The 21,010-nt window shown below is 39.6% G+C and overlaps 1 protein-coding gene across 1 annotated transcript in view; it reads right to left on the bottom strand.

The window, feature by feature from the left end:
- LOC131252902 (golgin candidate 6) overlaps nt 1-21,010 on the bottom strand; it is a 47,694-nt gene continuing 26,684 nt past the window's right edge. Inside the window, exons 14-19 of the mRNA XM_058253668.1 lie at nt 17,028-17,213; nt 11,399-11,502; nt 11,157-11,205; nt 6,800-6,865; nt 3,546-4,319; nt 1-789 (exon numbers count right to left, since the gene is read on the bottom strand). Coding sequence (XP_058109651.1) covers nt 235-789; nt 3,546-4,319; nt 6,800-6,865; nt 11,157-11,205; nt 11,399-11,502; nt 17,028-17,213 — 1,734 coding nt within the window. The 3' untranslated portion in view covers nt 1-234. The remainder of the gene's footprint in view (nt 790-3,545; nt 4,320-6,799; nt 6,866-11,156; nt 11,206-11,398; nt 11,503-17,027; nt 17,214-21,010) is intronic.

Genomic DNA, 21,010 nt, shown 5'->3' on the forward strand with positions numbered 1-21,010 from the left:
TGCAGACTAAGCTTTCATCCTCTAATCATTTTCAAGTAAATGGTTTATTGGTTCTTCAACCCTCATAGCTAGAAAGAACACATCCAAACAGCTAAATTCCAAGGACTGATGATTGTAATACATTGAAATAAACAATGTGAAGTGTCTTCCACAAGGCAAAATACAATCGGTGTTGGGGCCCATGCAACCCGAACAGACACGATGAGCAGAAATCTGACAAGAGAAACACAAGCTTCAGTCTTCCTCCTCATCTTCACCTTCTTCCGGTAGTCCGGCATCGTCCCCGATCCCTTCAAGGAGAGAGTCAACATCCTCGCCTAATTCCACCAGCCTTGCACTCAGCTTCTCCACTTTACTCTGCTCTTGCCCCAAACATACAAGCAGATCATTCAGCTCAGCCTCGCTGTCCTTCTGAGCTTCTTCCCTCGCCTCTGCCCTGATTGCTTCCAAGTCCGGAAGTGGCCCATTGCCTCCCTTTCTCAATGCCTTCACCTCCGAGTCCAAATGGAAATTGGCCTGCTCTAGGCTGTTATAGGCATCAGATAGGCTCTTCAGGTCGGACTCGATCTTCCCAGCTAAATTCCGGTACATGGATGCATCAGCTTCAACCTTGGCTTTCTCGGACTTTAGAGTCTCTACGCGTTGCATCGCTTCTTGAAGGTCTCGGCGCAGGGTCTCAGTCTGGACTCTTTCTCGGCCACCATTCGTTTTCTGATCGGAAGTGGAACCGCTGCCTCCACCTGTCTTGGCCACTTCCTCAGCCAATGATGCATTTCGCCCAAGAAGGTCCTAAAAAAGCATAAAGTCCCAATTGTTTATGCGAAGTTAGATGGTCCATGCACTGGCATCCATGAAAGTGTAATCATACTTCATGTATCATACAATGTTAGACAGCCCGTGTGCTATGGCGGGCGTCCATGAGAGCATAATCATACCTCGCATATGCGGGAATGGTGCAGCACGGATGCTGAGTTGCTCCTTTTTTTTCTTTTTCTTTTTTAAATATGTTGAAGGGTTGGATGCTGAGTTGCTTAGATACAAGAGGGGTGCATCCGCAGCATCCTGATACACCAGTCAACGAAAGTGTGGCATACAGTTCTGTTATCTGGACAGTTGAACTTCGATCCTATTATCAATTGGGAGCCCCAAAACATCTCCCCTTTTTTTTCTTTTTTTTAAAGGTAACACTACCAGGGATTGAACCCTGAATCACTCACACACTACCTCATCTAACGAGTGGGAGACAAAACATCTCCCACATTGGATGGTCCTACGCCTTCAATTGGTAGCCTACACCGACAGTTAAGAAAAAATTAACAGTACCGGTCCACAAAAAGAATAAGATGAAAGGACAGAAATACGTTTGGACATTCTCTATATAACGGTGGGGCCCACTAGAGAAATGCCCTGGATCGCTGGATAATAGACACCTGTATGGACCATGCATATCAGCACATCTTGATGCATTAGGATCCTATAATTTCTCTGATCAAATTCAGAATCAGGATTGACACCCAAAGCAGAGGTGCACATCGGTGTGCTGAACACCACAACAAGAAACCAGTGGGGGAAAATTAACTTTTTGGTATTTGATACCCTATAAATGTTTGATACGCAGGCACTTAGAAATCATACACATGACATGCATTAATTAAAATTAAATCGTTCAAAATGCAGGACTGTATGTAGGTAACGTTTTTTTTTTCTTTTAAGATGATGCAAATTTATCAGGGCCAAAAGCCAAAAAAAAAAAAAAGAAAGAAAGACAAACAAGACAATAGAAAGACCAAAAAACAGAAACAAGGAAAAGGAAAATACACACACTACAGGAAATATGATAAGTTACCATGTGTAAGGTAACCCATCTTATGGAAACCATATTAGTTGAACAATCCTAACCTCTAATTCATCTATGCTCGTTTTCTGAATTCAGACAATTGGATATTTTTCATTTCAACCACCCAATGGACAAGGGATGGGTGACAAATGTGAGGACCATTAGTGGAGAAACAAGTTCCCGATTATTGTAGGCTTGCACCAGGGATCGTCATTGAGCCTGTACCTTTTTTGCAATGATTATGACAACTTAACAAGGCATTTGCAGGAAGAGATCCCATGGTGTGTGTTGCTTGCAGATGACATAGCTTTGATTGAAAAGACGAGGGCATGAACATAAAACTAGATTAATGTATGGATGCTTTAGAATCTAAAGGATTTAAAACTAGTCACATTCAAATAGAGTATATGGTTTGGTGACAATAGGAGTGGAAACAAGGAATTAGTTAAGATTGCTGACCAAGTAGTATCCCAAACTATTTGGAGTGCTATGGGTGTTTCCTAGTTCAATAAACAATTTTATCTTATCGTGGCATGGAGGGGGTATAGAGATATCGGGGAGAAGGATATCAAGGTTTGAGTATGTTAGTGGGGTTATGGGCTTTATGGTGGGGGAAAGAAATGATCGATGCTTTAGAAATAAAAAGGGAAGAATGATAGATATGTTTAGAAGGGCTAAACTCCATGTAATGGATTGGGCATCAGTGTCGAATATTTTGTCTCAATTCTAGGGTTGATGGCGGAAGTTTTGTTCTTGAGATGTATATGCTGTATTTTTGTATATATTGGCTGCAGCCTTTTATTAACGAAATTATCATCGTTCAAAAAAAAAAAAAAGTTGTATCCCAAACTGACCACTCATGAGAATGGAGAGATCGAGAACGATGTTGCCTATATAATTCAAGCAGGGTGGAAGAAATGCAGATGTACGTTAGGAGCTTTTATGGGATCGTCGTGTACAATCAAACTTAATAGAAATTTTTATAGGATAGCAATAAGACAGTCATGCTTTATGGGACAGAATGTTGGGCAGTTGGAACAAAATGTTCATAGGATGTGTAGATCTGATATGAGGATGTTGAGATTGATGAGTGAGAAGACGATGAATGATGGAATTAGAAATGAATGAATACAAGAGAACCTAGGAGTAGCACCAATAGGTAATAAGATGAGGGAAAGTAGACTTAGATGTTTTGGGTCGTGCAATGGACACCAAGAACTACACTTGTTAGAAGGAGTGAATTGGTGCAAGTTGAAGGCTCTAAAAGGGCAAGGAGAATGCCCAAAAGAATGTGGGTGGAAGTAGTAAGAAAGAACTCATTGACCTTCAATCTAACCAAGTTATGGGCTATGATCCTTCGTAGAGTGGAATGGGGGAAACATTCATGTAGCCAACCCCGAATCAGTTGGGATAAGACTTAGATAATGATGAAGTATGAACCACCCAATAGATGCCCACTAAAATCTTATAATAAGGTAATAGAACTAGTGTATGTTTTGGTTTATGAAACATCTAAAATGTGTCCCACCATAGACAGTTTAGTTTGAGTAACTTGCATGCTACATCTACAATTTCTTAGCGCTAGCATGTTAACAATCAGTCTGCCAGAGTATCAAAGCCTTTCTCTGATCTTTCTTTCAATAAATATACCCAAAAGAACATTAAATCTATGGAGGAAAAAGATCACATGCCATGTGTACAATCTCACCTGCATCTCAGTGCACTGCTTCTCCACAAATGACTTCAGCCGCTTTATATAATCCCCATCACTCTCCCCACCCTTCTGCTCCAACTCCGCTGGGACCACCGCAACTGTGTTCTTCGGACGACTGAAGACATCTACAATGTTTTCTCTGATATCCACCTCCAGCTTTTTAACAAAACTGACAAAGTGCATGTCAAAAACTGATGCAAGAATCGGATGATCTTGCTTCTGATTGATTCTGTCATTCTCGGCAGTGTCTTCAGCATCTGTCATGCTAGCAGTGTTAGATCTTGTCAGCGGCTTGTGATTCTGGCCTGATGTTGCAGAGACGAAAGTAATACTCTTCTGCATCTCATTGAATCTTGAGAAGTATGATGTAAGGCCGATCTTCTGGCTTATGGTGTCAACAACGTTGAAAGCATCTCTACCATCATCACTGGATCTGCTGTTGTAAAGAACACACTCTCCCAACAGAACAGCTGCCAACCCCCGCACATATGCACTTGCACTTGGGCTTGACACTAGCTCTAGGAGATATGGGAGGTGCGCTGGTGAGTCTAAAAAGGAATTAACTGCATTTGGACATTCTGCCATCCATGTGACCAGCAGTCGCATGATGATGGGTTGGATATATAAATCCCCAACTGATGTTCCTTCCTGGTCACTGCCTTTATTTTTTGATGAAGAGGCAAGGGCCAAGTACTTCATGACCCGGTGCATGAGTGGCTCTGGGGCACCTAAGGATGGCACTGGAGCCTCAAGCTCAACTCGTAGAGCCTGTGATATATCAGCACATATTAGAAAAGCCGATGAAAAATAGATGTACAGGGTCCTGTGGGTAAGCAGATGTCCTCTCCGTGTAGTTTGGTGATCCAGACCATTAATCTTATGGGCCGAGCTGTGGAAGGCAACACCCAAAATATCTACCAGACTGGAGAATCCTAAACCTTACATCAATGAACTAAACATGATGGCTAAGAAAACAATCAAGCAGAAGTCCATATTCAATGGAAATAGTCCAAAGATTGAAGGGTTACGATATTCCAATCCAGGAGATTTTGGGTGCATCCCAGTCCACGATGGGACCCATTTGATCAACCATATGGAAAATTGAAAGATGAGTCCAAATTATATAATCACATGCATCAATGGACTGTATGCTGGCTAACATTGAAGATCCTGCTATTCCTCTTAGAAGCATCCAGTCCATTAGTGGGCCAGGCTGGAGTGGGCCCTAGCACAGTGCTAGCCCCTTAAGCCCTGGCCCTACAAGGCTGGGCCTGTAAGAGTGAAAGGATCAAAGGTTTAAAATATGTCAATCTAAGAATTGGGGTATCCCCTCCATCCACAACAAGTTCCATCATATAATTTGTTTTGATCATAGAAACATGACCCAGATCTAGGAGTAGGGCTGTCAATGTGGGCTTTTGATCTGGGCAAGTATTTGGTATGGGTTTGGGAATGCCTTTTAGGTCCATGGGACGGGCTTGGGCTTAGATATAAAAGCGCGATCAATTTGGGCCCGAGCTTAGCTACCCCTGGCCCGCCTGATCCAGTATGTAATATGTATCATGGACAAATATATTCCACACATTATATGTAAAATTGTGTGGGTGTGTTCAGGCTTATATGTGAGTTCGTGCAAGTAGTTCAACTAAAATGAATGTGTGAGATAGAGGCATGAAGCCCGCTTGAAGCACTTGCCCGGGACTGTCAAAATGAGATGTTGGCCTTTTGGGCCATGATACTAATGCACATGGGTGATATACAATGTGCATGCATTATATAAGATGCGTGATTGACTTGCATTGGAATTGCAATTTTTTCATTTAATTTAGACTAAAATAACTAACATTTCAAAGTTTTAATATCTCCATTTTATATTTACATATTTAGCTTGTACAATTAATCATGGGTTGGGAGAGGCGGGTCATGGGCACATAAATTATCATATGGATTGGGCATGGACAATGCTTGGATATATCATTCTCTCTTCTTTTTTGAATTTACGTTGATCAGGCTTGGGCTTGCCTAGAGAATTTTGGGCTTAGGACTGGGGAACATGAAGCCCAACTTGCCCCTCCGACAGCCCTATCCAGGAGTGCCTTTAAACTATATCTACATTGTACGGGAACTGCTCACAAGCATCTTTAAACTCTCCATTCTTTTTTACCCTGATGGCCCACTTGATGATTGGATCGGGCAAATGGACTGGATGGGGTCATTCACCATTAGCCTGGGTCCAGCCCGTGGGCCAAGTTTCAGAGCCCAAGCCCTAGAAAGCTGAGCCACCCAGGCCGCCAGGCTCATGCCACCCCTGTTCATTAGCACATGAAATTCTAAACAAGATGACAAGGATATATAAGATATTACGTGTTCCTTTTTCTTTTGATAAACAGTCTTTATTGATGAGAGAGAGAGAGAGAGACTGATTGTCCCATCTGTGATGTATGCTAGAAAGACAAACTTATCCTCGACCCAAGGCTTTCAACAATATACTTGGCTTTTCAGCTTTGACAAGAAGGGCCCATGGTTCAGTAATCCACCCAGAGCTCTAACGGGTCCCGCCCATGTTTTTAAACATCATCCAGTACAATTCAGCATCATATTGGTTTCAGTCATCAACGAAACCATATCAGTTCCAGTGCAACTGAAATGGGATCAAGACGGACGAGTCAGGACAAGTCGCTGGTTTCGGTCCCAAGAGAGTTGCACTCTGGAACCACTATTTAAATCCTTAGTCTCACTAGGGATGAACCATGTGGCAAAAATCTACCCAATTGGAAGATCTAGCCACCCACTATTTTTCAGCTCAATATGGATAATTTCTTTATTCCTTTACTTTCATAGGCCACCAAACAAATTCTAGGGTTGACCTATCAAGAAGATTTTTGGGGCATGTGCATTTCCCATTGACAGTGGGACACGAGATCAATGGAATTGATTACCAGACCATAGGCCCACTTGTCAAAACTGAAGAACCAAAGGTCATCTGCAATAATGTTGGCCTCATGAGAATTGTGATTAAAGGATACTTCTAGAACTCTAGATACATCAAAAAATTTGGTCACTCTCTTGAGTATAAGAGCATCACAAATTTCAGCCCGTCACTCAAGGATAAGAGCATCTAGAAAAACTTTCTTTTGCTTATTTTTGTATCTATCAACCATTTTCATGCTCATACTGAAAAAGGGAAAGAGGAAAAGGGAAAAGGGACAAGGAAACTTAGAAAACAGAACGAGATATCGGACGCTTACCCGTTCCTTGCACTGGATATTGTCCTTGAGTATATGAGAAAGAATGCTAGCAGCTCTGCAACAAGTCTACACTAAAAGATATTAGCTAGATGGTTGTTAGTGCAGCAAGGACTAAAACAAATGAAACTTCAAAAAGGAAAACAAATTTGATTTTGTACTATGTTTGATCAATCGACAACTTAAAATCCCATATATCAATTACAAAACGCAGTTTGAATCTATTTTTCAAAAACTGATCGTTTGTAATAGAAAATGCAAACAGAATTCCAGCATGTCAATATTCCATCTTTTGGGTAGCACATTTAGTCAAGAAAACCCAGTAAAAACAGAAATTGTAACAATTTTGGGTTAACATCGTGATTCAAGGTTGCAAATGATAGTATCTGCTTTTGCCATTCAAAACAACAACAATAATCATAATGGCCTCTGTTTTTACACACATGTAAATAGTGAACACGAAAATGCTTACTTTCAGTTTCTTAAGCTCCAAGTCTTGAGACAGGAATTGACTTGACAAGAAAAGATTCCAGAATTAAATAATGCAAATAGATGGCTTTTTTAAGCCCACATGCATCTCCACATCCCGGCTCATAAGTTCCATCATGGCACGTGTTTGGGCCCAGCCGTATAGACGACCAGCATACAATACACAATAATTAGGCAGGTAGACTCAACAGATGGGCCAGTCCACATATGTATGAAAACAAATGGCACTTTAGAAAAGGTTGCCAATAATTCACATTCGACATATATGTATGAAAACAAATGGCACTTTAGAAAAGGTTGCCAATGATTCACATTCAACATATATGTATGAAAACAAATGGCACTTTAGAAAAGGTTGCCAATGATTCACATTCAACATATATGTTTGGTCTGCCTTATGAGTGGACTCACTTGATTTTTGGGCTGGGTCATCTGCACAATGAGGTCTTAACTGATGTGTGGTTCAGATGTCCCAATGTGATATGACGGAAAATGTGTCTAGGTGCAGATGCGTAACCTTCCTAAAACTTGCAAATAGAAGTTTTGCCCTTCAATTATTATATTCAGGAGGTTTGTCAACATGTGTGTATATGCCACCAATCTATATGCCAGCACATGTGCCAATATATGGCACGTGTGCAAGATCCAAGCATTTCATCAGATGGGCCTTGCTGTGTTGATCTTCCGGCCCAAAGATCAGGCAGAAAAACATATCAGGTGGGCTACCATGAATGAACAAATGCACCAGTCTGTTTGTTTCATCCACTGTGGGCCCCTGATGACATGAACTGTCTGATTTTTGTGCCAGAAGATCCACACAGTGTGGAACTGTAATCTCAGATCTTTCCCATATGCCCTTATTGGAACATGTACGGCAGGATTATGCACACGCATGGACTTAGCAAACCCCTATAATCAGCACAAAAATGTTCTTTTCTTGCTTGAAAAGCCAAAAGTTGGAATTTAATCAAATTTCGCATACTGTTAGGTTTACCAATTCAAGAACACCAAACATGGCTACCAAATTATGATACTGCATTGCTGGAGGAGCCATTCAGTATCAATGAGACTAAGGAGGCAGTGTTCAAAGCAGAACAGTGCCCTCGTCCAGATCATTTTCCTATAACATTCGGCCAATTTAGTTGGGGTTTCATTCATAAAGGCATGTTTGCAGTGCTAGAGGAATTTCATGATAAGGTTGTGATTAACAGGATATTAATGCTACTTTCATCACCCTTATCCCCAAAGGGGATGATGCAGAAGAAGTATGGGGCTTTAGGCCAATCAGCCTTATGAGTAGCCTGTACAAAATAATTGCGGAAGTGCTAGCAGAAAGATCCAAGAAGGTGATAGGAAAAACTATTTCCCCAGTCAAAGTGCTTTAACCACTGGCAGGAACATTCAGGATGGCCCAATTGTTGCTCAAAGGCTGGTGGACGATTTTTGTAAAAATGCTAAAAAAAAACGTTTCCACCTAGAAGCCAACATGGAGAAGGCCTACAACTTAGCTGATTGGAAATTTATGCTGGTCAGAATGGGTTTGGAAGCAAATGGAGGAAATGAAGAGACTGCACAGAGAGATTTGGTTCATAACTTTTATCAACAGTGTCCCAAAAGGATTCTTTCAGAGTGGTAGGGGCATCCGTCAGGTGATCCCCTGTCAGGCTGTCACCCTCCTTTTTACCATAGTGGCCGACTTCCTTAACAGGATGCTCTATAAAGCTCACACTCAAGGGATCATTTGTGGTATGCAAATCAATGAGGCTGAGCATGAGGTGATGCATGTGCAGTATGCCAACCACACTATTCCATTTGGGGATGGCTCAATCCAGGAAGCTCAAGCTCTAGAGTATATTTCATATGCCATGAAATCATCTTGGGTCAATTTATTAGCTTGTCAAAAAGCAGTATCAGCAGACCGAATTTAAAAGGGAAGATGGTTGAGAGTATGACTCAAATGGTGGGCTATGGATGACTTTCCATCAAAACATTTGGGTATTTCTGTTATGCTATGGAAGGACCCCTCAGAATTCATGGGAAGATTTGAAAGAAAATTTTGGAAGGAGATTAGCCTTGTGGAAAAGCAAGATGCTTTCTCTTGGGGACAGAAGTTGCTGAAGGAGGTTTTTGCCAACCTCCCAGTGTACATTCTATCAGTTTTGAAATGCCTGTTGAAAATCTGCTCCAAAGTTCCTTTGAATGACATGGAGGAAAAGCATAGCTTCCACCTATTAGCATGAAAGGATGTCTGTGAAGAAACTAGGTGTGTTGGGTATGAGAGGTATAAGAAAAATGAACTCAACTCTGCTGAGCAAATACTGGTGGAGGATTGGGGTAGGTTAAGAGGCTATTTGAACATTCTTTTAGCCAACTATGGTAGTTTGGACCATGGCTGTGGGCTCATGGTGGCCACTAGAAGAAACAGCTCCCAGATATGGCAAGCAATTGCATCAATGCAAACTTTATTCTCCAGTGGCATTTGAGTCCATGTTAGAGAAAGGTGACAGTTAATTTCTAGGAGGAAAAATGGTTCAGTGATGTTCCTCTTGCCAGCAAGTTTGCTCCTTTGCTCCTGATAGCAAGTCGAAGGGTAGGCATGCAGCATTCCTTTAGTCAAGTTGCAGTCAAAGTGGTATAGTCGCCATGTTCAGAGGATATTTGCAAGATGATGAGCTGAAAATGATGACGCTTATTGGTTGTGCTTGAAGAGTTGTATAACCCAATTTCCAAGGAAGGTAGCATGATTCGGGAGCAACAATCGGATGGGGAATCCTCGCTGAGATCGGGTTATGAATTCCTTGTGTCAGAAAATGATCCCTCTGCCTATGTTTTCTTGCGTACTTGGATGGCAACTATCCCTATAAAGGTCAACACATTCTTTGGACAGTGGTTCCTATTTCCCAATAAATTCTCACACTGGACCAAATAAAAAGGGGTATTTCTCTACACTGTGTTACAATCAGGAAGAATCCATCCACCATCTCCTAATTTATTGGGATCTTGCATGGAAAATTTGGGCAGCCTTGTTTGAAGTATTCAGAATTAAATGGGTCTTGCCTAGATCGGTAGGCAACCTTTTCACCAGGGGTGAAACAGGAGCATGTTTGTCAAAAATGGCTCCTCAAGCTATCATTCAGTCTCTTTGGTTAGATTGCAACCAGAGAATTTTGTGAGGCAAGTCTTGCAGTGAGATTAAGTGTTTGAGAAAGCTCGGGAGATGATTTTGGATTGGAGCAAGGTGGGCAGCAATTTCCATGGTATTGAAGCAAATTATCCCCCCAGGAAGAAAAAGGATGGATGAAGCTGAACTTCGATGGGAGTCCTCTCGGTAACCCAGGTCCAGCAAGCATAGGAGGAATTTTTAGGGATCATGAGAGCTCTCCCATTCTACAAGTGGAAATTGACTGAGGCTGTTGCCATACTTCAAGGAGTGGAAATTGCAATGGAGAGTGGTCTTTCCCCTGATTATTGAAGGAGACTCGGCTAATGCAATTAAATGGCTTCAACTGGACATCTGGCTTGTAAAGTGGCAAATATTATGGATCAAATGCGGAACGTCTGCTCGACTCTTAAGTTACGGTTTGTCTCATGTTCAACATAAGGCAACTCAAGAAGCCAACCATCTGGCAAAAGCAGCAATTGCCAGAGATGCTCTTCTTATTTCTGTTAGGAATTAGGATCATCGGTTTTGGGCCTTTTGATTGTATCACTTGTTTAGGAACAATGGCTTTATGCAGCTTTGTTTCCAATTTTGAAGTTATTCATAAAAATAAAAATAAAAAAAGCATATGGCTTTGATTTATTGCTTGGGGAAAACTTTAAATGCTTTGTGACTTATTTTGTGGGGAAAACTTTAAATGCTTTTCGTTACCTCAAGATCTCCATCAGTCTCATTCAAAATAAGACCACTCAACAGCATGCTGTCACAGAAGAACAACAAAAGTTTAGGAAGACAATTCAGCTATAGAAGGAAACAGATGAAATTGAAGCAAAAATTATAATGACAATAAATAAATGAGATTATTGATCCTCACTAGATGTAAGATGAACATCCTATGGCACTGGTAAATTAAGAATGCAATGCGTTCACTTTTTCTTCCCCCTCTATTTTACCTTCCAAATGGTATGTTAACATCCTCCTCATGTTTAGCATGAGAAACTGAAAGTGGCTGAGGAGTCATTGTAGATGCCAATAGTTCTTGGCCTTCTTTATTTTTCTGCTTCAAAAAATAAACTAATTAATTAAGTAGAGTAAATCATGAAACAAATGACAGTGAAAATGATAAGCACACAGAATTGTTGCATAGAACAGGTCCATAAGGTGCAATTGTTCAAAGATTGCATATGAAAGATAATGCAAGAACAAATGAAATTAGAGGTGCCAAATAAAGACAGACAAGACCAAAACACAAAGTGGAAGAACTTAACCTTTTTTGTCTGTGTGCATGCTTCTTTTTTTTCTTTTTTTTTTCTTTTTTTGTGTGTGTTGGGGGGGGGGGGGTTTGGTTGGCATATTTGTTAGGTTCACTTGGTATCAGAGCCAACACAACATCCTTTGTCTAAGTCCCGAAGATGGTGAACTTTGTGAAAGGGCAACCTAGACCAAAGTGAAAGTCACCATGCCCTCTCACAGCAAAAAGGGCTACTGGACAACCATAGTGCAGTTGCCATGTGCGTGCGTAGGACCAATGCATGAAACAAATATCATGTGAGATCAATTAACAAAAAAAAAAAAAACTTGCCATAATCATCACAAATACCACAAAAACCAAAAGAAGATCATGCATAATGCTAGCCTAGGTGACCCACATCGCCACACAAGATCATTAAATAAAAGAAAATTTGAATCTAATGGATGTAGGGACATCCAATTAGCATAGGATAAAGTCTATTTCAAAGTAAAAGACCTAATACAATCTAGGGTAAAATTAGGGTTAGGGGAATAGGGGAAATATAGGAATTAGGGTTTATGGGATCAAATTGGGTGAGGGGATTAAAGGATCTATAGGTTATGATATAGGAATTAGGGTTTGGAATAAGAGGGGTGTAAGGATTTTGGGTGAATTGAAGAATGGGAAAAGTTAGGGTTTGGATAATTTGGGAAAGTAAGAAAGTTAGGGATTTTAAGTTTAGGGTTAGGGTTTTAAGAATGGAAGAAGAGGGTTTTGATCTAAGGGTGATGGGAAACCCAATGGGGCAAGGTATGGCCGTATGGCCAACCCAAGGAGTTCACACGGATGGGTTTAGGTTTTTTAGGGTTTGGATTGTGGATGGATATGGAAAAGTTAGGTTTAGGAGAAGATGAAAATTTGGGATGGGAGATTCAAAGAACTTTGAAGATAATACCTTGATGGAGTGAAAAGGGATGATGATGTGCAAATAGATGGAGACATTGCCCCTCCGTTGATGAAGATTAGCCTCACACTAATCTCTTCCAAATCACATGTAAGTATCTTCAAATCTCATGAAGATGAAAGAAGAAAAAATAATAAAAATGAGCAAAGCTTCTTTGTCTTTTTCACAAAAATCCAATAAGGGAGAGAGTCACACCCCACCCTCTTTTATAACTCCAAGAAGTTTCAATAATTACAATAACTACCTTGTCTTGTGAACTTTAATGAAAATAACCCTAGTCTAAATAAAATCAACAAAAAACACTCATAATGATGTCCAAACATAACATAAACAAAATTAAAAGCTATAAGTTGATAAAGTCTAAGAAAAAACTAGTGTGGACGATCCAAGATCAATGGTCCGATCATGTGATCCAACAGCCCGATCCTCACGTCCCTCCTATCTAACGGTCTGGATCACTCCATGAAGAAGCCCATGTGCATCTTCCCAATGTGGGGTCTTCCAGATGCTCGTACATGCACATGGGGTCTTCAGCACAATCACGGGTACTCGCCTAGCCACAGGAAAATCAGTGTGGCCCACCTCCTCCTAGATGTACGCAAAGGTGCACATGAAGTGATGTCCTCATCACCATGCCATCTCAAGATGTAAAGGGCTACCTGGACAACCAGAGTGTAGCCGCAATATCGTCTCAGGGTGGAAAGGGCTACTTGTACAAGAGGCCAAACTGACACCAGAGTGCACCACTACAAGCAACAGGAGCAGAACATTACGGTGTGTTACTATCATCAGTGGTTTAAGACCCTAGCTTGACATGGTACATTAGTCTTTGGGGTTTTGCCATATTGCTTAGGTTCCTAATAAAATTGATATGCTATCAGATCTATTCGTATCCATTGACGATACTTCTCATCCTATCAATGAAACCAACAAGAGGATTTCGATCCCCTCCTCTCTAAGGATTATTTCAGCTAAGGAATTCTTAAACCCTAACTCGTCCATCCTCATATAGACCCACATGTTCAAAAGGGTGAGGGTACGAGGAGGATATATTGATATAATTAAGATGTGTTAGGGTGTCATTAAAAGAATGAGAAAGACTTATGGTGTGATTGATGAGTTTCCAATAGCAGTGGGTTTTCATCAGGTGTCCGCATTAAGACCTCAACTTTTGCACTTGACGTAGATGAATTATTTCCTAGTGTGCAGGACGAGGTCCCTTATTGTACATGGATTTGTGAATGATTTGTTGTTACTCAACAAGACCAGAGGGGGCAATTGCTAATTTAAAGGTTTGGAGGGCTAGATTCTAGAGCTTAAAAATTAATAGAACTAAAATGAAGTATTTGGGATATAGCTTTAGTAGGAACTGTTATAGATGTGATCCTTTAGTTAAAATCAATGTTCAAGAGATTATTTAAATAGTAGCAATATTATTCGGATGGGAAGAATGATAAGGATGTTTTCAACACTAGAACTAAAGTTGGGTGGATGAACTGGAAATGTGCCTCTCAACTTCCGTATGATTGTCAGATGCCTATGAAACTTAAATCCAGTTTCTATAAGACAGTTATTTGACCAACTATGCTATATAGGCAGAATGTTGGGCAATTAGAAGGCTACACGAGCAAAGATTGAGTGTTGTTGAGCAAAGAATGTTAAGATGGGTTATGGGACTAGGAAGGGTAGAATTAAAAATAAAGTCTTTGAAGCAGCATAGGAGTAGTCTAGAGTATATTGAAATTGTTCAATTTGTTGGAGTTGTGCCAAGGAAAACCAATATGAACCTTATCCACTGGTTATGTGGATGTGATATTGATTATCATAGTTGTAGATCATGATGAGCATGGGTCCTAGGTTGACCTATGATTATGCCATAATTAAAATGTGGGGGTATCATAACATACATGAACATCGGTTAAAGAGAGAAATTACTCTGGTTGTCCTTGGGAACTTGAGATTGGGCATGATAGTCACTGACCAAGGGAGAGTTGTAGTACATGGATCTTAATACCCTATTCCACCATGACCACTTTGCAGGCTTTAAGATGAACATTTGGTTATTAGTTATTATCTTGTATGTGGTCATCCTATATGAGGAGACTGATGATGAGTCAAGATAGGTCTCCACCATCAGGCACTATGACAAGGTAATGTACCTTCACCCCTATCCCACGTAGGAGCAAGTGCCATGGATACAGGCTCCTAGGTGGACCAATTGGGCACTTGCATTGGTGGATCAAAGTCAGGTCTCTAGACCAGAAGGCCCACCATGTCTAGAGTATGATCAACTTATGCACTAAAACTGATTAATCCTTACTAAGGGTTCAAGGTCTTGATTAAATGTGCTTTTGCTTGATTTATGAGGTCATCACATCACCAATAAAAGTTGGTGTAGCTGGGCACATTCATCAAGGTTCATTAAGACTCACGTCGACCGACAAGGGATTCACTGGTTTTTTATGAACTCACACATGACCTAAATCTTGGGGTCAAATGTTCATCAAGTGATTTTTCCATTGGGCCTGGTAATCAAAAAGTTCCAAAAGATTCTACAAATGTTTTCAACTGATGAATGTTTGTTTTAACCGGTAAAATGGTTGTAATCACACTTAATGATAGTCCAAGAGTTTAGTTTTTGGGATCCACCACTTAATTTGCATAGGCATTGGATCTTTGGTGGAAGGCTATGACAATGGAATGAGTGGATCAGATACAGGTGCATGTATAAGGAAGGATCACAACTATCCAATGTAGTAGGGCATGTGGAAGATTGTAGGGTAGTAGTATGACATAACTGGTGTCCACCTGCAAACCTTAAACTCCTCTTTATATATAGATCCTATCTCAGCCCCTAGAACACTGATTTTTGGTTGAAGGACCTAAAAGGACACAGATTGAGGTGGCGAGAAGTGATATGAAGGCTTGTTCACTTACCGAAGTTAGGGACTTAGATAAGATTGTTGGCAAAATAGGATTTGTAAAAGCTTACTCCAAATAGTTGATACAAGGCCATGATGGTGACGACAACAATGATGATGATTTGTTTATTGTCTTGCCTAGGTATTATAGATAAAGGAAAATCTTGATTGGTAAAATAGGATCCATGTAACCCATTCAAAATTGTGGGTACGAGACTACGACAATGACGATGATGATGATGTAAACCAAACTTTCAAAAAAACGATGATGTCAACGGCCAATAACAAGTCTCCTGTATTTCCAATGCTCATGAACAATGTCTTTCAATACCGTAATTGTACCCAAAAGACACTCATCAATGTATCCTTGAATTGTGCTTTTTAGGTTCCGCATAAGGTAGCATATGAGATTTCCTTGGGCCAAGCAAAATCAGAAGTGGGCCCTGCCCAATCAGTTTAAAATCCTGGCCCAAAGAAACTCAGGTCTAGCCAGTTCATAACCCTACTACCACATGTAACAAGCATAGTGACGTTGCCAGATTAGTTAGTCCTATAGTTACGCAAAGATTGAAGCAAAGCAGCAGCAAATTTGGGTGTAGGAGCAGGAAGTGTTATGGTATCCAAAAATTGTTACATAAAGAGTTAACGGTAATGACGGGTACTGTTACACATTATGGAAAAAAATGGCCCATTAAAAAAATCTAACGGCCCCATAAACGCCATTATGGTCACCGATACTGTTATTGAATACCTTAGTCTATTTCAAAATGTTACTGAGTATGAATAGCTAGGACATGGAAGCAGGAACGTGAGTCCAAAGTACAATTAAAGTGGGAGTGACGCCTGGTTAGGAGGATCATGTCTTTCCAACATTCACTTGTGTGGCACACACCTGGTGCCAACTTTCAGAGGGAGTAGCTAAGTGCAATTTGTCGGTCAATCCAACTCATTGTGGGGCGTTCAATAGATAAGTTTCTAGACATATAAAGGAAAAGGGTAATCAAGAATCATGGAAGGTAAAAGTGCCAATATCAGATTATATAATGGAAAGATATCCCGAAGAACGCAGTCACACACAGTCAAGGCAGTGTACTGCTGCCAATGATACTTTCACATGGAAAATGTGGAGAAAATCAAGCTGCATGACCAAAATATAAAAACCAGATGAATGCACATGCAAATTTGAGTTCAGATGCTTATAGTATAATGAAGAATCCATACATCCAGTGGATTTTGTCACATTTTTCCACATTACATCCGCAGAAATGGAAATATATCCACAGTATATCAAGTAACTAATTCTCAAATCAATATCAACAGCATTGCGATGGAGGGACATTAAGGTTCATTTCTAAAGGTACGAGCATCACTCTTCATATACAGCAAAAGTTTCTCTTGAACATTGGTAACAAGCAAAACAAAGGTTAGCATGTACTACATGGTTCATGCTTACTGCAAGAGACAACCTCGCAAAAGCACTTGAAAACATAATCAGCTGCTATGAATTCTTGCAAACTTGAGGTCCGCAAAACAATACGTAGAATGGAGTTCAAGGCAGGTACAACTTGCGGCTCCTCTCCAACCACTTTACTTGCAAGGGTGTCAAGATTCTGAGGATGTCGGACAACCAATTTGCCAATGCATTGAAGTGCCTGGAAATAAGAGTAAATATAATTAAAATGTGATCACATACATCTTTTACAGCCTCGAGAGTAAAGGCATTGCAAGTAAATGCTCAGGAATGAGCAGCAAGAAATTTATAAAACATAATCCATTTAATTTCCTATAAGAATATGATAATATCACATTCTATCATGTCAAAAGCAGAAGCTACACCTCAAAGTGAAACTGAAAATGGATGTCAGTTAATGCCACCTCAGTGACATGACATGCTTTAGAAATTCTCTAAAAGCATGTAATGCACTGAAAACAGTTGTTAAGCATTCTCCTAATAACAAAATCCTCATTGCTCCGAACACTTGATGATCCATCTTCAGCATACATATGCAAACACAGGCTCCCAGACATACCGATCCAAACTATTTATCTGGATTGGTCATGGACCCAAATAACTCCCAATCAATCAATCCTGAGTTCTAAACCAACCGATAGGAATTCTGCCTATTGACGTTAAATATTGCTCCATTTGCTTTAACCAGTTACAGTGTAACAGTAGGAATAATTTTGGGAAGGCGGGACACATTGGATGAACCATATGGATTGTGCTGATATATCATTGGATGACCCCACTTACAGTGATTATTACTGAAAATAGCAAATAACAATGTTTTATTGCTTATATCATCCTCACTTCAAATGTCATCCACATTCCACATACACACACAGACTCAATTTGTCCCCATTTTGGTAAATAAAGAATGCCGTGGGAGCCAGTCACATTGAATTTTTTATCACTGACAGTCAATTTTATTTAAGATAAAATAATACCGTATCCATAAAGACTACGGATATGTCAAAGAATACATGTCCAGTCAACAGGTAGTAATACACCAAATCCCTCCTATCTAACCTCATTCATGAGGAATTTCACATCCTCTCTTTCAGCTTCAAGAACTGAAATGTTCCTTGGAAGTTCATTCCAACAGAGACCAATGGAAGATGACAACAATATTTCTAATGTCACACTTCTCATCTTCCAAAATCCCTCTATTCCACTCCGTAAATTCCACATTTTCCACTGGAAGTACTTCCCAAAAAAATATGCCCAACTTCTTATAAAGGACCTGCCATCCAACTGCTTAGAAGAATCGTACTGAATTCAGCATCACCCAGGAAATTCAAAAAGCTCAAAAAGACCACTTTTGCAACCTCACAATGAAGAAATAGATGACCAATGTTTTCTTCATTACCCAACACATGAAACAGATACTGGGAAGGAGACAGTTCCTATTTCACAGGCGACTGTCAAAATTTTGCTAACCCCATGGCTCCAACAAAAAGCCTTGACCTTGGTGAAGCATGATATTGCAACACACTTTGATTTTTTTATCCTTCTATCCACAAGGAAGGTCCATTTACGAATGCCAAAAAGAAGGTCCACGTACAAAACGATGCCACCATTTTACTAAACACCCAGTTATTTTTTAATCTTCTAAAGCCCAAGGCGCTCTCTCTCCAAAGTTTTAGGATCACATACCACCTAATGAGGTGGAATGCGCACATGTGGTGGCACAGTTGTATATGTTAGGTTTTTCAAAAAAGCAACGGAAATTAAAAAAATAAAGAAATAATAATAATAATAATAAACAATGTTTTCCATATCATTATGGTGTAATGTATCACACCCTTGGGATATGGATACATATAGGTTATTGCACAGGATATATCCATTGCATCGCGTAATTTATCGTTGTTGTTGGGAAACATGGGGAAACATTGAGAAATTGGTCAAACTTTTCAATGAAACTTTAGAGATTATTTAAAAAGACACCAATGCATCAAAAAGTCACCCAAAAAAAAAGTGCACATAATAGTTTTCCTTTGTATAGGGTCCTAATATATGCATTGTTTGACTGAACTGATGCAACAATATTCAAAGTCATCATAAAATTTATAAATGTAAGAAAACACATGGAAACATGAGCAATACATTCAAAAAAAAAAAAGAAGAGAAAACTGGAAATAAACCTATGAATCTTGAAAAAATAAATTAACATTTTTTAATTCAAAGAAAAATTAATCCCCAAATCGCAAAGAATGTGTAGATCAGAATATATACATAATAGATTTTGTGTTTGGACATTAAAATTGCAACAAATTGGAAAATTTTGAAAAAAAAAAAAAATGCTTTTTCCCCAATTTTATACATCTTGACCCATCTCCCTAAATCTTGAAATTGAAGCTCCAAATCCATAATTTTTAATGCAAAACATGAAGAATCATGGATTTCATCCATTTGACATTATTTACAACATATAAAATAAAATTTTAAAAAATGAATCAAAAATTAAGGAAAAAAAAAAAACCATACACCTTCTAAAATCTGGCCCCAAGAAGCTTTCAATCACAATTTCGGAGAAATTTGGAAGATTTTCTTCCAACAAACTAGAGTGGACTAGTCGAAATCACCTTACACTATCTTAGGAAAAAGTTTCTTTTAAATTGATTTTAGTGAATTTTTTAGAATTTTTCAGATAAAACAGCATCGGTTTCCTTTTATCCCTTTCGATATCACACCACACTCGACATCAATCATGGTGTGCCGTAAAGGTCGTTACAAGACCGTAAAGAAAGGCCATTACATAAAGGTAATGGCGGCAACCGTTACACATTACGAGGTTGTAATGGCCATAACAACCGTTACAGAAAAAATGACCCACCACCGTTGTTACCAGCCCATACGCCCCTTGTAAAGGTTGTAACAGCCCTGTAATAGTCTGTTTTGGGGCAGATACAGGTTTTTCGAATCTTTTTTTACTCAACGTTATGGGGCAGATATATGTTTTTCGAGTTTTTTCTTTTCAATAGAGAGAGAGAGAGAGAGAGTAACAACCGTTATGGGAGCCATAACGGCTGTTATGACCGGTTTCATAAAGGTAACGGTGGTGGCCGTTACGGCCAATGTTACCATTACGAAATACCTTGATATCAATATATCGCACAATCCATTAAGAATTTATAAAGGGGGAGTGTGAATATATCACATGATATCGAGATATTGTGCAATATATTGCACAATACCATGAAAAATGGATATTAAAGCTAGGTTTCATATCACCTAGTTGAGATAACAAATATAGCGTGGGGATCTATCAGTGATATCGCAAGATATTGAAAACACTGCTTTAAAAGCACTAATTATAAAATTAAACCCCATACATCCCCATTTAGATATATCCAAGTTTCTAGAAAATAAAAATCCAACAACCAATGGTTAGGATTTACCTTATCAATGCCGATGTGAAACCATCATTTGTTGATGTTGATTTTCCAACCTAGGACGTCTCTCCCAAATCTATCCCAAATGAAGGAGAGGTGAGAGCAAAACATGTCAGCGAGAGATTCACGTTGTCCACGCAGATGGATTCCACAAATGTCACACATGTGATACCAAGTGGCACTTGGGGGGGCTATGTCTAGTGCCCGGGGTTTCTCGCCCTCTAGGAAAGTATCTATTTATAAGAAAAGATTAGGGTTTCAAGGAGACACCAATTATGGTGCTCTAACACCCTATGGTATACCATCTACCCTACTACATCGAAATCATATGATCTTGCGTTATCCTATGCATCCATATTTGATCCGACATTTCTATTGTTATGGCCATCCACCAAAGACATACCCATTCAAATAACAATATTTTAATGGTTAAAATACTTGCAAAACCTTTCAAAGCCTTTTAACCACCAGTCTCAACTGAAAAAACTAATTGATGAACATCTAATATCCTAGATCTAATCCAAAAGTTCCTAGGAAACTAGCAGATCTC

The sequence above is a fragment of the Magnolia sinica genome, chromosome 8 (genome assembly GCF_029962835.1).
Source record: "Magnolia sinica isolate HGM2019 chromosome 8, MsV1, whole genome shotgun sequence".
In the NCBI taxonomy this organism is placed as follows: Eukaryota; Viridiplantae; Streptophyta; class Magnoliopsida; order Magnoliales; family Magnoliaceae; genus Magnolia; species Magnolia sinica.